At 46.0% G+C, this 13,169-nt stretch overlaps 1 protein-coding gene across 1 annotated transcript; it reads left to right on the top strand.

The window, feature by feature from the left end:
• The first annotated feature begins 1,359 nt into the window (after positions 1-1,359).
• Positions 1,360-3,618, top strand: pigv (phosphatidylinositol glycan anchor biosynthesis, class V). The gene is made up of 3 exons (XM_067238619.1): positions 1,360-1,528; positions 1,721-2,884; positions 3,074-3,618. The coding sequence occupies exons 1-3, from the start codon at positions 1,466-1,468 to the stop codon at positions 3,368-3,370; spliced, it is 1,524 nt and encodes a 507-aa protein (XP_067094720.1). The 5' UTR covers positions 1,360-1,465; the 3' UTR covers positions 3,371-3,618.
• The last annotated feature ends 9,551 nt before the right edge of the window (positions 3,619-13,169 follow it).

Below are 13,169 nucleotides of genomic sequence, written 5' to 3'. Positions count from 1 at the left end.
GGCAGTGTGCAGTAGATCGTAGGACATTTTCTGTACCGTACTGCTCTTGAGTGTAAGCATTCTGTATCACAGTTTCACATACAGAGACACTGGCAATGCAGTTTGTCTAGAGTTAAAAGGTCACATTGGTTTGACGTTGATGACGAGAGTAAAAAAAACAAAAAAAATAAGTCTTTCTTCCCCCAAAGTATGGAGAATCGACAACACCTTTACCTCCTCTCTTTAGCCCCTGATTGTAAGAATTGACCCTTATGAAAAATGAAAGAAATCGCCTCGTAGGACTGGTTTTTGACTTCAGATACAGCTTTGCTGTGGTGTATATATGATGTTGTACATTACACTTCCTTTCTGTGTCCATCTCTGTCTGTGCTCACTATTCTCACACTTGTTGGTGAGGGAGGGGAGGTGGACGCGTGGGGGAGGTTCCTGGCCCCTCCCCTAGTTCCAGCTGATGGACCCCCTTCTCTGGTCTCCACGGCTACTTAGTGCGACAGACACGGCTCAAACCTGTTAACTCCTGGTACAACAAAAATAAACTCTAGATGAAGAAATACACATTTGACAGTTCTTTTTCTCAGTCATATGGATTCTGCATATTTGTATCTCATACTATGTAGCTCATATCATGTAAATTCCTCCCTCTTCCTTTTTGAGGCTCGATGAATATCATTTATTCAGTATGAAATCTTTATACTATATGTTCCACGTGGTAAGAATAAATGTACATTAAATCTTCGTAAGATGTTTGATGGTTTTGTTCCTGAATTTGCAGTGTCTTGCCATGCCAACAGCACTACCACCAGACAAATACGGTATTGATTTGAGGAAATAATTTGCAGTCACAGTACTTTGCACATTTTTCACACACGAATAGTGTGTGACTTATTAGTGGAACTGCAGTGGAAACGATACCTCAGGATGAGGTCATGAGATCAAGTCCTCGTCCTGTTTTCGATGGAAGAACGTAAGAAGGTAGGGATCGATAATGCGTTATTGGCTTGGTTGGAGAATACTACATACTTCAAAACATCATAGACGGTTTTGGGGTCCTCTTACGTGAGATTGGGGGGTGCATTATATTGGTAGTCCAGAAAGATCAAACCATGAGTTGAACTATAATGGGTTGGACCGTTATGGTATGCATTAGCAAAAACGCGATCGAAAAATGTCCTGTTTTGCCATCACTGATTTTTTTGCGCAAGGGCTTTTATGTTGAAAACCACTCGAACAATTCCACCGGAAGTAAATGAACTGCGAAGTGTGCTATTAACCGGTTCACATAAGGAAAGGTTTCATCATTTCATTAGCTAAGAAACGGATCTATCAAATGAAATAACCGTTTTCCATTGAGAAGTAGGATACAGCGACCATAAAATAAAACGCGAGGATGAGGAATTTGTCCTACAGGCTTAGCTTGTTATTATGATGGATAGCTAGGGTAAAGAGATGCAGTCTTATCATAACAATGGATGTAAGCACCGTCCTGCAGTTCGCCACCTTCACTCGGGGCGTTTCGTTATTGTTACAGGTTAGATCTCCGTATTTCAGTCTTTATTGTAAGCCTGTAATTGTCTATTTAACAATGCTGTTGTAGTACATGCCCAGTCCCATTTCATTACTTTTCTAAAATGTCAATAAATAATGTAGGATACTGTCGCTTACACGAGCCTAGCTGAAAGCCAAGTCGTGTCTCTATTTCATTTTCATATGCTTTTTTCAGGCTCTACTTAATGCAGCGATTCCAGATCACGATGCTGATGCATTCAGCCCTCCGAGGGCAGAGGAACCGCGCTTCCTGGACCCTGCGGTGGAATGGTTATTTGGCGGCCTCTCCCGCTGGGATGCGGAACATTACCTCTTCATCGCTGAGAGGGGCTACCAGTACGAGCACAACTTTGCCTTCTTTCCCCTGCTCCCTGTGGTACTGCGGGGGCTGGCAGAAACAATGTGGCCGCTCGGCAGCTGGTTGACTATGAGGGGGCGTCTGCTGCTGGCTGTGGCTCTAGGCAACAGCGCCCTCTTCCTGCTGAGCGCGGTAGCGCTGTACGCGCTCGGTCGAGTAGTCCTACAGGACAGACGTCTCGCCCTTGTGTCCAGTCTGCTTTATTGTCTGACGCCTGCTAACGTCTTTATGACTGCGGGATATTCCGAGAGCCTGTTTGCTGCTCTCACTTTCGGTGGCCTCTTTCTCCTGGAGAAAGGGTTCACCCTCAGAGCGTGTCTGGCCCTTGGAATAGCCACAGCCTCACGCGCCAACGGGCTTGTGAACGTAGGATTCCTGCTGTATCTGCCTCTGCAACAGGCGCTGTCCCAAATCCGCGCACATCGCCAAACCGCGGGAGGAAACGGCCGAGTCTTCTACTACACTTGGGTTTCCGTTCGTCTGCTGTTCACAGCCGTGCTGGGCACGGGGCTCATCGCCCTTCCTTTCTTTGCATTCCAGTACTACGGGTACAGGACGTTCTGCACCCCCTCCCTCTCCCCGGAACAGATGCCCCCCGTTCTCCTGGCGCTGGCCGAGTCTAAAGGCTACAGGGTCCCCGACGAGAACGCCCCCCCGCCCCTGTGGTGCCTACGCCCTGTCCCCCTCCTCTACTCTCACATCCAGGATGTGTACTGGGACGTGGGCTTTCTGCGCTACTTCCAGGTCAAGCAGATCCCCAACTTCCTGCTGGCGTTACCCATGGCGACCCTGGGCTCCGCGGCAGCCTACTTGTACTACCACGCTAACACGGACCTGTGTCTGAGACTGGGGCTGTGGTATGGAGGCATGTATCTACGATCAGACAAGCCCACACCTGGGTTCTACAACCCCAGAGTGTTTGTGTACATAGTGCACGCCACTGTGCTTCTGACGTTTGGAGCATTCTGCATGCATGTGCAGGTAAGGCTTGGAATAAACCTATAATATAGAGTATGTTATTATAACTATACAACCTAACACATTTTTTTGTTAATGTAGAACTCGAAAGCATGAAAAGAAAAAAATAACCCACTCAAGTGTTGACTTGAGGGCTTTATAAAATGCTGTTGGTATGGTCGTTTATCATTCTCTGGAATTTTATCTCTGCAGGTGTTGACCCGGTTTTTGGCCTCGTCCTCTCCGGTACCGTTCTGGGTCAGCGCTCAGCTTCTCATCCTCAACGAGCCTCTCATCCGACGAAGCACATCCTCCTCATCCAAGAGGCAGCAACAGTACAGGGCAGCCAACTCCAGTTCCTCCAGGAGTCTTGCACCTCATAACCCAATCCTTGCACTAATGCCCCACTGGAGGACATGTTCCCCAACCACGCAATGCATCGTGGGATACTACATCTCCTACTGGTTGCTTGGCCTGGCACTGCACTGTAACTTCTTGCCATGGACCTGAATTACTGCACTGTACTCTGTGACCCTTCCTATACAAGTTAGGGGTCACAGTATTTTCACGTTGCCACTGTTATGAAGAGGGCATGCTGTAGTTACCATTAGAATGTATATTTTGAAGAGGAATGTCATATCATTGTATTTATCCATTAAGGAACCATGGTGGTGGATGTTATTAGTAAATGCAGGTTTATTTACAAGATAATTGTGTTAAATAGACTTTTGGTTGTATGTGAAGGCACAAATAATGTTCCACAGGGTTAAATTGATATCCTGTTATTGTAGCCAATGCACTTTGTCAATAAACACATTTGAATAATTCCGTTCATTTTGGGGTAGTTAACTGGTTGCTTTGACTTGTTGAAATGTTCACTGGAACTATGTTATATAAAAAAATACAGTGTCTGTCTAATGTACTGGATGCTCCGTGCTCGATGCTCACTACAAGTACAGTCAAAGGCAGTCCAGCTTTTATAAATACGTTCAGTTCCTGTTGTCATAACGACGAAGGATTTTCATGAAGTTCGACTAATTATTTAGCTAGCAGCGTTTCTTATAAGATAGCAAGCAAACGTTCTCACATCAGCAAACTGTTTAGATTTCAGAGTACATGACATTTCAACGATATGAAATCCTGGAACATGCCTTAGGGGATCCAAAGGTACCACTTACAAAGATGTCTGGGCTTACAACTGTACTACAGTATCCTGCATAACCACAAGATATAGCTAGAGCTAGTAGTACTGTATCCTAGCACTGGCTACGCCTGATACATAAACGCTAGGCCCTACTAGTTGTTTACAAATTAATTGTGTCATGCAGTAGCTTACATTTTGCGTAATGGTAAAGATGACATAATAAAATATATGGTAGGCTATATATATGTTTTCATAAAAACTAATATCTACTGTACCCACCTATCTGTTTTTAAAACGATCAGTCCTGTTGCCTACTGTTTCTGTATTTTAGAATGGTGAAATCATGAATCCTCCAAGTACCTCAAGCACAAATCTGTCACTGTGCGGAAAGATACCTGTGAACCAAACAGGAGTCCCCACTATCTTTCACACATCTCGCCTTTGCCAAAGGGTGAGTGCTGAGATTGGAAAACGTTAATATTTTTCATTTCGCTGGAGGTTTTCTATAAAATATAATACTGTTTGTAATTCTGATAATAGTACTTAACAATTATTTCTCTAGCACAATTTAGCTCTATTTTATTTACGTGTGCAACAGCTTGTCCAACCAAAGGGAGGATTTGATCTGACTGACCCCAATGGCTACAAACTGCCCTCTCTGTACAACAACCTAAATGACCCAAACTTGAAGACGTACATGAACCGCAGAGACATTCACAATCATCTCCTTTCAAATGGATACTTAACCAAAGATGACAAAGTCAGTCATCAACACTCCTAGAAACTATTCAATTTGGAACAAATCAAGAATATACAATACACATACAATCAGAACCACATCTAAACTACATGTTGTGTATTTTTAGGTGATTTGTTCTATGAAGGAATTCAACAAGTACAGGAACTACCTGGCTGAGGTTCAGCTGGACTGGGACCACAGGTTTAGAGCTGAGCAGGTAATCAAGTTTCAATATCAATTGATCAAATTAAAGGTTTGACGAATAGAGTGTTGATAGACTGTAAACATGTATTTTCCGATGTGTTGTTTTACCAGAAGGAGCTGGTCAGGATGCTTCTGTTCATGCAGAAAGACGGGAAGCTGTCCTCGGACGTTCCCATAACGGATGTGATGGAGTGGATTCTGTTCGAGGGCAGCGGCGTGTTTACACTGGAGTACCGTAAAGCCAAGGACAGGTGAGTGAGGGGTGAAATAATGTAAATGTATGGTCTCAGGGGCAGAGATTAAGAAGAAGGTAAAACAGACTGAATTAAGCCGTGGTTTAAGTCATGGTTTAGGAGTATGTGTCCGTTTGACCATGTGGATGTTCTTCCTACCCAGGCCAGAGAGACTAATTGGGACAGGAGACTGTTCTCGTATACAGCTGCCAAAGATCCACACCCACAGTGCCTTCTACAGCAGTGAATGTAAGCACTTTCTAAGCAGATCTGAGAAGGTAAGGCCAAAGAGGAACCAAACATTCCCAGAAATCTGGAAGAAATCATGAATATTTCAGACTCAACAGCTCGTTCATGTTTGAAGGCGTGCAGAACGAAGGGACGTAACATACTGAAGGAGGTAATTGCCGAAGTGCAGAGGGAGATGAGGCTGGAGAGACTGAAGTTGAAAGCTTCCCAAGAAGAGCAAGATAAAAAGGTAGTCCACGCTCCCCCATTTGCTCTCTCTTCCAGTTCAGACAAATGAGTTTAAAGGGACAGTTAACCTTAAACATGCCTTTCAAAATACCCCGTTCAATTTTGTCAGTTACTACTATAAAGTGTTTTGACTTCCAGAAACAGAGAGTGTGCAAAGGTTGGACGGTTGAGAAACTGCAACGCCTGCTTGAGCCCGTCGCTGAGATGAGTGGCCATCTGACCAATGTGAGGAACACCATTCTGCAAGAGGAAAAGAGCAGATCCTGTGAGACACTAATGATTGACCTCACCATCGCAACATGACAATCACTGTATGGACACACTGGACCGACTATGGGTTGTGTTTTATCATTCTAAGTGACCGGCATCGACCAGGTGGCGAGAAGGCCAACACTCACCAAGCTAAAGCCACTGCCCAAAATTAAGGTTAGTGAAGTTGGCATCTATAACCTGCTGTTATAGAAGCAGGTTAGCTGTGGATAAAGCACAACCAAGATTGTATGTTTGTCATTTTAGAGACACTCTGGATTTGGTGATAATATGACTGATTACGTGAGCAAGGATACATCCATTTTTCTTCCCACTAACATTAAATGTGAGTGTGACACACACCAAGAGATCATCAACAGATGTAAATGTCAGTCAATTATTGAAACAGTTGATTCTAATGTGCACTTTTTACCAGCATGTCCCGAAGTGTCTCGGACAAAATCTGATTTATCTGTGTTGGCAAAATGTGGTAGTGAAGTACACAAGGACTCCACTGAGCATTCCAGTAACCACTTACACGCCACCCTGCAACATTCTAAGAGGTGACTCCAACAGTTGCGCATCATTTTTAAGATTGCAAATTGTGCCAGAATGTAAAAAACCAAATGTTTCTAGTTCCAAGTTTTTTCATGACCTCATTCTTATTCATGTATTGCAGGGAGGTGGACCATATGGAGGGCCAATCTAAGACATCTGTAAATTAAAACAAATAGTTTACTCATTATTTTCACCTATACTGGTTCTGTTGTTGACTTAACTCTGCCAAACATGCATTTGCTTATCTGTAGATTTAATGAAAGTTCTAATTGTGCCTAATCGCGTTTAAATGCCTTGGCATTCTACATTAGGCTAACTTGTCATCTGTTTCATTTGAACAGGTTTCCGCTGATTGCTTCTACTCCATTGTCGGGAACATCGTGACATTAGTTGTGAAGGGAGTGAATGGAATTCTGATCCCGGCCATGCAGAGTTTTGAGTCCAGACCTACATTGAAGAAGAACATCACTGCCTCCGAGAAATCCCCACTCGACGTCCTTGACTGTGAGCACCCTGGGTCTCTCTCTGTGGACCATGAGGTAGCATCCAGACTGTGTCTGGAGCGCTTCTCTGGAGAGCAGGAGGACAGAAGGAGGTCAACATCTCCAAGCAGCCCCACCTCTGAGTTACTGAATCCCGGCCTCATAAAAGAGGCTGAGAGGATCATATGGGAAGTCATTTGGAAGTCAGTGAATGCTGTCATTGCAAAGAGGAACCGCACTGAAATGACTCAGACTGAAACTGAAGAGGCTCAATACAGAAATGTCGGAGAGGATAACTTTGACAATGCATGCACCCTGACCAAGAGTGCGAGGGCTGCATTGACAGCAGAGGGCTGTATTGTACAGGCACATATAACCAGCCAGGTACAAGCAATGACTGAAAGTTCCAGTGATTCAAACAGTCTGGCTAGAGAGACATGCCCCAGCCAAAACAAAAACCTCCCAAGTTTTTCCAGGATTGACTTATTGTCCAAAGAACTGGTTGATGACATGCTGGAGAGGGTGTGCTCTATAATTGCGAAGGAGAAAATGAAAGTCGTCTCAGCAGCTGATGATTCCAAGGCTAGCGTTCAATCGTCCAGCCGGTCGTCAACTTCCTGTTCCTGTGACCCCGGGACCAGCAGTGAAGCTATGTGTTGTGTTTCCTGTGGGTGGAGACAAGAAATCCAGAGGGCTGGTGACGACATCAGCTCAGACGGCAAACTGCTGGGTGGACATTTCTCCTCAAGGTATGCCCTCTCATGCCATCCATCAAGGGAAACCTCAGCGACTGTGTCTTACGCTGACAACATGGTCGACGGTGTCTTGCGTAACATTGAGGAAGACACAGCTGAATACACAAATGATCCCGCCAAAATCAAACACAAAATGACACCAATCCCTCGAGCCACACAATCAGAGAAATGTGGAAGTCAGATGAGCGATACAGTCTCACAGAGTCCAGGAGGCAGTCCACAGCTTCCTGTGGAGTCAGCAGCCTCACAGAGTCCAGGAGGCAGTCCACAGCTTCCTGTGGAGTCAGCAGCCTCACAGAGTCCAGGAGGCAGTCTACAGCTCCCTTTGGAGTCAGATCCAAGGCGAGAGGCAGCCAGGGTTTCTTACAGAGTCTTTGAGAAGATCAAAGAGAATATTTCAACATTCGGACAGGGCCTTGTCCAGCCAGGGAAGGTCAACAAAGAGGTGGAGGATGTCCTCATCCTTGGCATTGTTGAAACTGCTTTAGAGAAGCTAGAAGACATTACCAAACAGGAAAAACGGATGAACTTGAACTCAGAGAAAAATACAGTTGAAACTGTCCCAGTATCTGTTCTCGACTCTGGCTGCAAGACAGCTTTATACTCGGGTCACACTGAGGTGTGCATCGAGATCCCTCCCCAGCCATTGTCATCAAAGTCCCTTCTTACATACTCATGTGGGTCACAGGCCGACATTGTTTCCGACAAAGTAGTCGGAAATGATGTTTGCGAAGTTCAAAGGTTGTCAAGTCAGGAGCGTTCGTACAACTCAACAGAACAAGCAGAGGCTGTGTGTGACTCTCAGCACATGGTTGAAGATATCCTACGAGTTCTCAAAGCCCAAGGAACTCCCATCGTTCAGTATGAACCCAGGACCTTCGACCGTGTGTCCTCTTCCATTTCTCAGGCCATGTTCAAGCACACAAGTAAGACCGCCCTCGATACCGAGTCAAGCGAACACCCTAGACGGCTCACCCCGGACGCCTCTTCTGAGCCGCGTGCTTCCACGGCAGATTCGGGCAAGTCCAGAGGCGTGCTCCCGAAGCTGGCCACGTTAAAGGCACAGGGCCCGCGGGGGACACAGCTGAAGATGAAAAAGGAATGCAGGTCACACTCCACAACTCTAACCTCTGATGTTGTGGAGACCCCGTCCCCCCATATTCGCGACGACGTGATGGTTGGACAGAGAGTCGACGCGGAGGTGTCATCTCCTGCGACGGGCGATAGGAAGGAGTGGGATAAGAGAGGTTTGGGGGTGGGTGTGATAGAGCCGCCACACAATCGAGATCATTTCTCCAGCCGCGCTCAGACTTCAGAGAAGGTGACACACGATAGAAGTATCTGTAAAAGAGGCTTGGAGCAAAAGCTGTCGGCACCTTCCATGCTCTTACTGCGATCCACTGTAGAGAAATTGGTGAACAAGTGGATGGATCATTTCAGTGTGGCAAACCTCTTCTTATCCGCGTCAGAGGAAATGGAGCGTCAGGGCTCGAGACCGTGTGACCTGTTTCAGACATCAGGTGGGCCGACTGAGAAGGTCACAGGGAGCAGCGAGGTCGCCTCGCCACACCTCTGTAACTTTGTGACTCAGTCTGTGATGGGCTCTTTGCAACTGGATCACTCGCCCAACGCTTCAACAAAAAATGCAGGTCTGTAAACAGTGACAACATACAAATGAAATGTAAAGGATTCAGATTTTTTAATTTATTAATTAATTAAATTACACTTTGTTTAACTCTTCTCGAAAATCCCCCAAAATAATTCCCCTTTATCCCCTAATTCGGGTTGACATGTGATCATGCTTTAGTGCCTACTAGCAATTCTACACTGGTTTTGACTGAGACGCAGTAGGCTCTGACCCCCAAGCAGATTTAGAGAAGTTGGCTTATATCGAGCGTCGATTTGTAACGTATTGCACGTATAGTTCTCTATGACGACATAATATCGATATTGTCACATTGTAACTGCAAACATTTACTCTGAGGGGATTTACCGTCCACTGCTTTCTTCATCCATCCGCCGTGACTGTTTGTCATACAGCGGACTTTATTCGTGAGGTATAATGACTAAAAGAATACCACAGGTCTCATCTCAAAATAACAACAAGTCTGTGTGACAGTGGGCGACGCCCATGTCACGCCTCAGCAGTTGTTTGGCCGAAAAATTGCGAAAGTGTTATTACCAGCAGCCTTCTCCGAGTTTGTAGTTCCGTTTTTTTTTCTCACTCCAAAATCGAATTTGTTATAATACCAGCAAATCAAAGCGAAGCTATTTAAAGCTGCCGCAGCTTTTAAAGCTACTACTTCGTTCATAACTGCGTAGTACTACATTTCATATAAACGTATCAAAAAGAAAAGTTAAAGAACCAAGTGGTATTTGCATGAGACATTTACATGTAAGGAAAAACCTCGCAGCTGTTTCTGCTTTTGATTTTGTGAAGTAAATATAACAGTATATGTCGGAGTGAGATATTCACAACTTTCTCCCTGTTTCTCTCTCTTCCCATCTCTCTTTCCCTCTCTCCCTCCCTCTTTCTTTCTTTCTTTCTTTCTTTCTGAAACCATGTCCTGCTCTCTCTTTCCCTCCCTCTCTCTGTCTCTCTCTTTCAGTAGATGTGGGGCCCATCATGTGGCCTGCATGTTCCATGAAGCCAGATCCTCCTTGGTCCGGAAGTGCACTAGGGAACCCCTCGGGGGAGCCTGCGTCACTAGTCAAGGCACCTGTGCAGACTCAACACTGCCACCACAACACTATGGACCAGGGGATAAGTGTCCTTACGCCTTTGGAGTCTTCAGCTCAACAGGAGCCAGACACTGCCTGTAAAAAGCCGGCATGGTTTTATGTCATTGGAGCCCAACCCGAACCAGGAGAGGGAATATCGGCTCCTGAAAGCCTATGTACATGTCTTGAGTATCTACATTCTCTGCCCATTGAAGTACTTGAGGATATAGTGTCGTGCTTAATCGTCAACATCTACTCAGATGGGGGAGACTTGCATACGTGCTTGTCCAGTCCTACCCTGAGTGACACTGCCGTGGATCTCATCGACGACGTCCTGAATGAGCTGAAGATCTCTCCAAACGACGTGGTTGTATGTGGAGATCTCGTCATGCCCGAGTCTTGCACATTTGAGGTGGCGCGGAGCGTCCACAGGGAGTTACTCAGCTACAGTGGCTCACACGAGAGCCTGCGACAAGCTGTGTCCACAAGCAAAGATCACATGGTGAAAAAGATTGCCAGCTCCATTTCCTTGGAGGTGTCCAAAGTGGCGAGCAGGATAGGTGCCATTAACCTCGACGATGCCCCTCCCTCACCTGCTCCTGGAGGGGATTCCGATGCTTCCTTGGTGTCCTGCCCAGCGACAAACATATCTGAGGACATCGTTCTCAGAGTCCTGGACATCATACCGTTTAGCCAATCTTCAGAAGCCAAGTGGATTGTCCTGCAGGGCTCCACCGACATGAGGAGAGACCTCCTTGACGCTGTCATGGTGGAGCTTTTGACCAGCCCCCCGATGCTGACCCTCAGCGTTAGCGCGGCGCGGAGTTGGCGCCAGCCGTCCAGGGAAGAGCTGGATGGTGCTGCCAGACAGATATACCAGAAGATGGTGGATCAGTGTGGCTCCGAGGAGGCGCTGGAGAGCGCTCTGAGGCTTCGAACCAAGCTTGTGAACGCAGCTCTGGCTAACACTGTGGCCAACGAGGTGTTCCAGCTCTTTTCCGATGAAAGGTTTTACTCTGCAACTACCCATGACCAAGCCACCGATATGGATGATTGCAGCGCTGCAGATCAACGCCTGTCCTACACCAGCCGCGGTGTGTGCGCCGTGAACTGCAAGGCAATGTGGGAGATCATCTACAGGTTGCTTCAGGAGTCGTGTCCCAATATGCTTATGGAGGCGCAACTCATCCGTTATTCCCTCGAATATTTCTACAGCGCACTTGAGCGTCTGTCCAGGTGCGAGGAGCTCAAAGTGTGCTGGGACCAGACGGCGTGCGGCGCATGTCGCGATCCATGGGCCACGGATTTCATCGCGAGCCGCGTCCGTCAGCGTAGCCAGGAGAGGATGGGCTCTGAAGTCCGGCTGGGCCCGGCCCTGGATCCCCGGGACAAGGCCGTCGTTCAGTGCGTCGTGGACCTGGTTGCTGAAGAGACCTTGCTGTTCATGTCGCACCATCATGTCATCAGCATCCCTGCAGCTGTTTTAATGGCTAAGGATGACACATCGTCACCTGGCAAGGAAGATGGAGACAGTAATGAGTTCACACGAAAGGGTCTTCTTTCTGCAATAAAGGGCTTTTTCGGTTTTAATAAAACCGGTAGCCCGTTCCCGGTGGATTGTGTAGTGCACTTTCACAGGAGAGGACAACACGTTCTGAGTGGGAAAATAAAAAAGGTAGGCCTACTTGGTTTTATATCGTTTGAAGGCTTTCTGAACTGTACCAACTTTTGTATTTCCCTTTCATGTTTCTCTGTGTAAACCTCTTGAATAGTATATTTGAAATCCTCTTTAATGGGTGTTTGATTGTATATATATTTTTTGTCAACACAGCGTTCTCGGAGAGGGCGTTTTATCACACTGGAGGAAAGGAAAAGACGGCTAGCGGAACAGATGAGGACATGTGACTCTCAGATGTCAGACAAGTCAGACACAGGTTTGACATTTCTTTTCAGTCTGTTCATGGTGGTCACTGTGTGAAACATGTTTAAGTGTGCCTCATGCAAGCCCTATAATATTAAACCTTTCAGGGTTCACATCTGAGCAACAACCCGACAGACATCTGAGGGGACGTTTTGGATGGGTCCTCTCCAAGCTCATGTGTGCTGAAGACATCTACTCTATGGATTGTTTGTGATGTTTTCATCCTGGAAACCTTTTGTGGAATAGCTGTGGAAGGAAAGCATTTAATAAAGGGATTACTTTGAGTAATGTGGTTTAGTGCTTTCCCATATTTGTAATTGGGTGTGCTCAAGCCTTCGGCGAGAGCACAACCTTTGTTCTCTCACATATATATTTGGGTGTGCTCAAGCCTTCGGCGAGAGCACAACCTTTGTTCTCTCACATATATATTATTATTATTATTTATTTATTTATTTTTTGCCCCCCTAAAACTCAGTAAATACTTGGCCTACATAGACAACGTAGGTGTCAAAAGTTTCGTCTTGGTAGCGATTGAGTTGCTTCTATTGGAATTTACGTTCCGTTGCATGGTTTAAGCTTAAATTAAGTTTTTGTGGCGAAAAGTGAAGCTAACGGTGGCTAATTTGCTAGCCACAGTCACTGACGTTACTAACGTCACTGCGTCACTAACGTCACGAAAACACGCGTGACTACCTTTGCCAGAACATTCGTTTAGCATCTGTTAACTTGGGGGATAGCTAGGCTAACTATAGCTTTACTGCAAGGCAGCTGCAGAAACGCCACAAGAAAAGAGGCCAGGGTGATAACTATTTACTCATTTTACTTT

The sequence above is a fragment of the Osmerus mordax genome, chromosome 6 (genome assembly GCF_038355195.1).
Source record: "Osmerus mordax isolate fOsmMor3 chromosome 6, fOsmMor3.pri, whole genome shotgun sequence".
Classification (NCBI taxonomy): domain Eukaryota; kingdom Metazoa; phylum Chordata; class Actinopteri; order Osmeriformes; family Osmeridae; genus Osmerus; species Osmerus mordax.
Note: the sequence above shows the minus strand (reverse complement) of the source record. Positions and strands in the feature narration are given on the sequence as shown.

Coding starts and splice junctions, on each gene's coding strand:
- pigv (XM_067238619.1), top strand. CDS start 1,466: ATGGATGTAAGCACCGTCCTGCAGTTCGCCACCTTCACTCGGGGCGTT. Junction 1,529..1,720: donor GCGTTTCGTTATTGTTACAG/GTTAGATCTCCG, acceptor TGCTTTTTTCAG/GCTCTACTTAATGCAGCGAT. Junction 2,885..3,073: donor CATTCTGCATGCATGTGCAG/GTAAGGCTTGGA, acceptor TTATCTCTGCAG/GTGTTGACCCGGTTTTTGGC.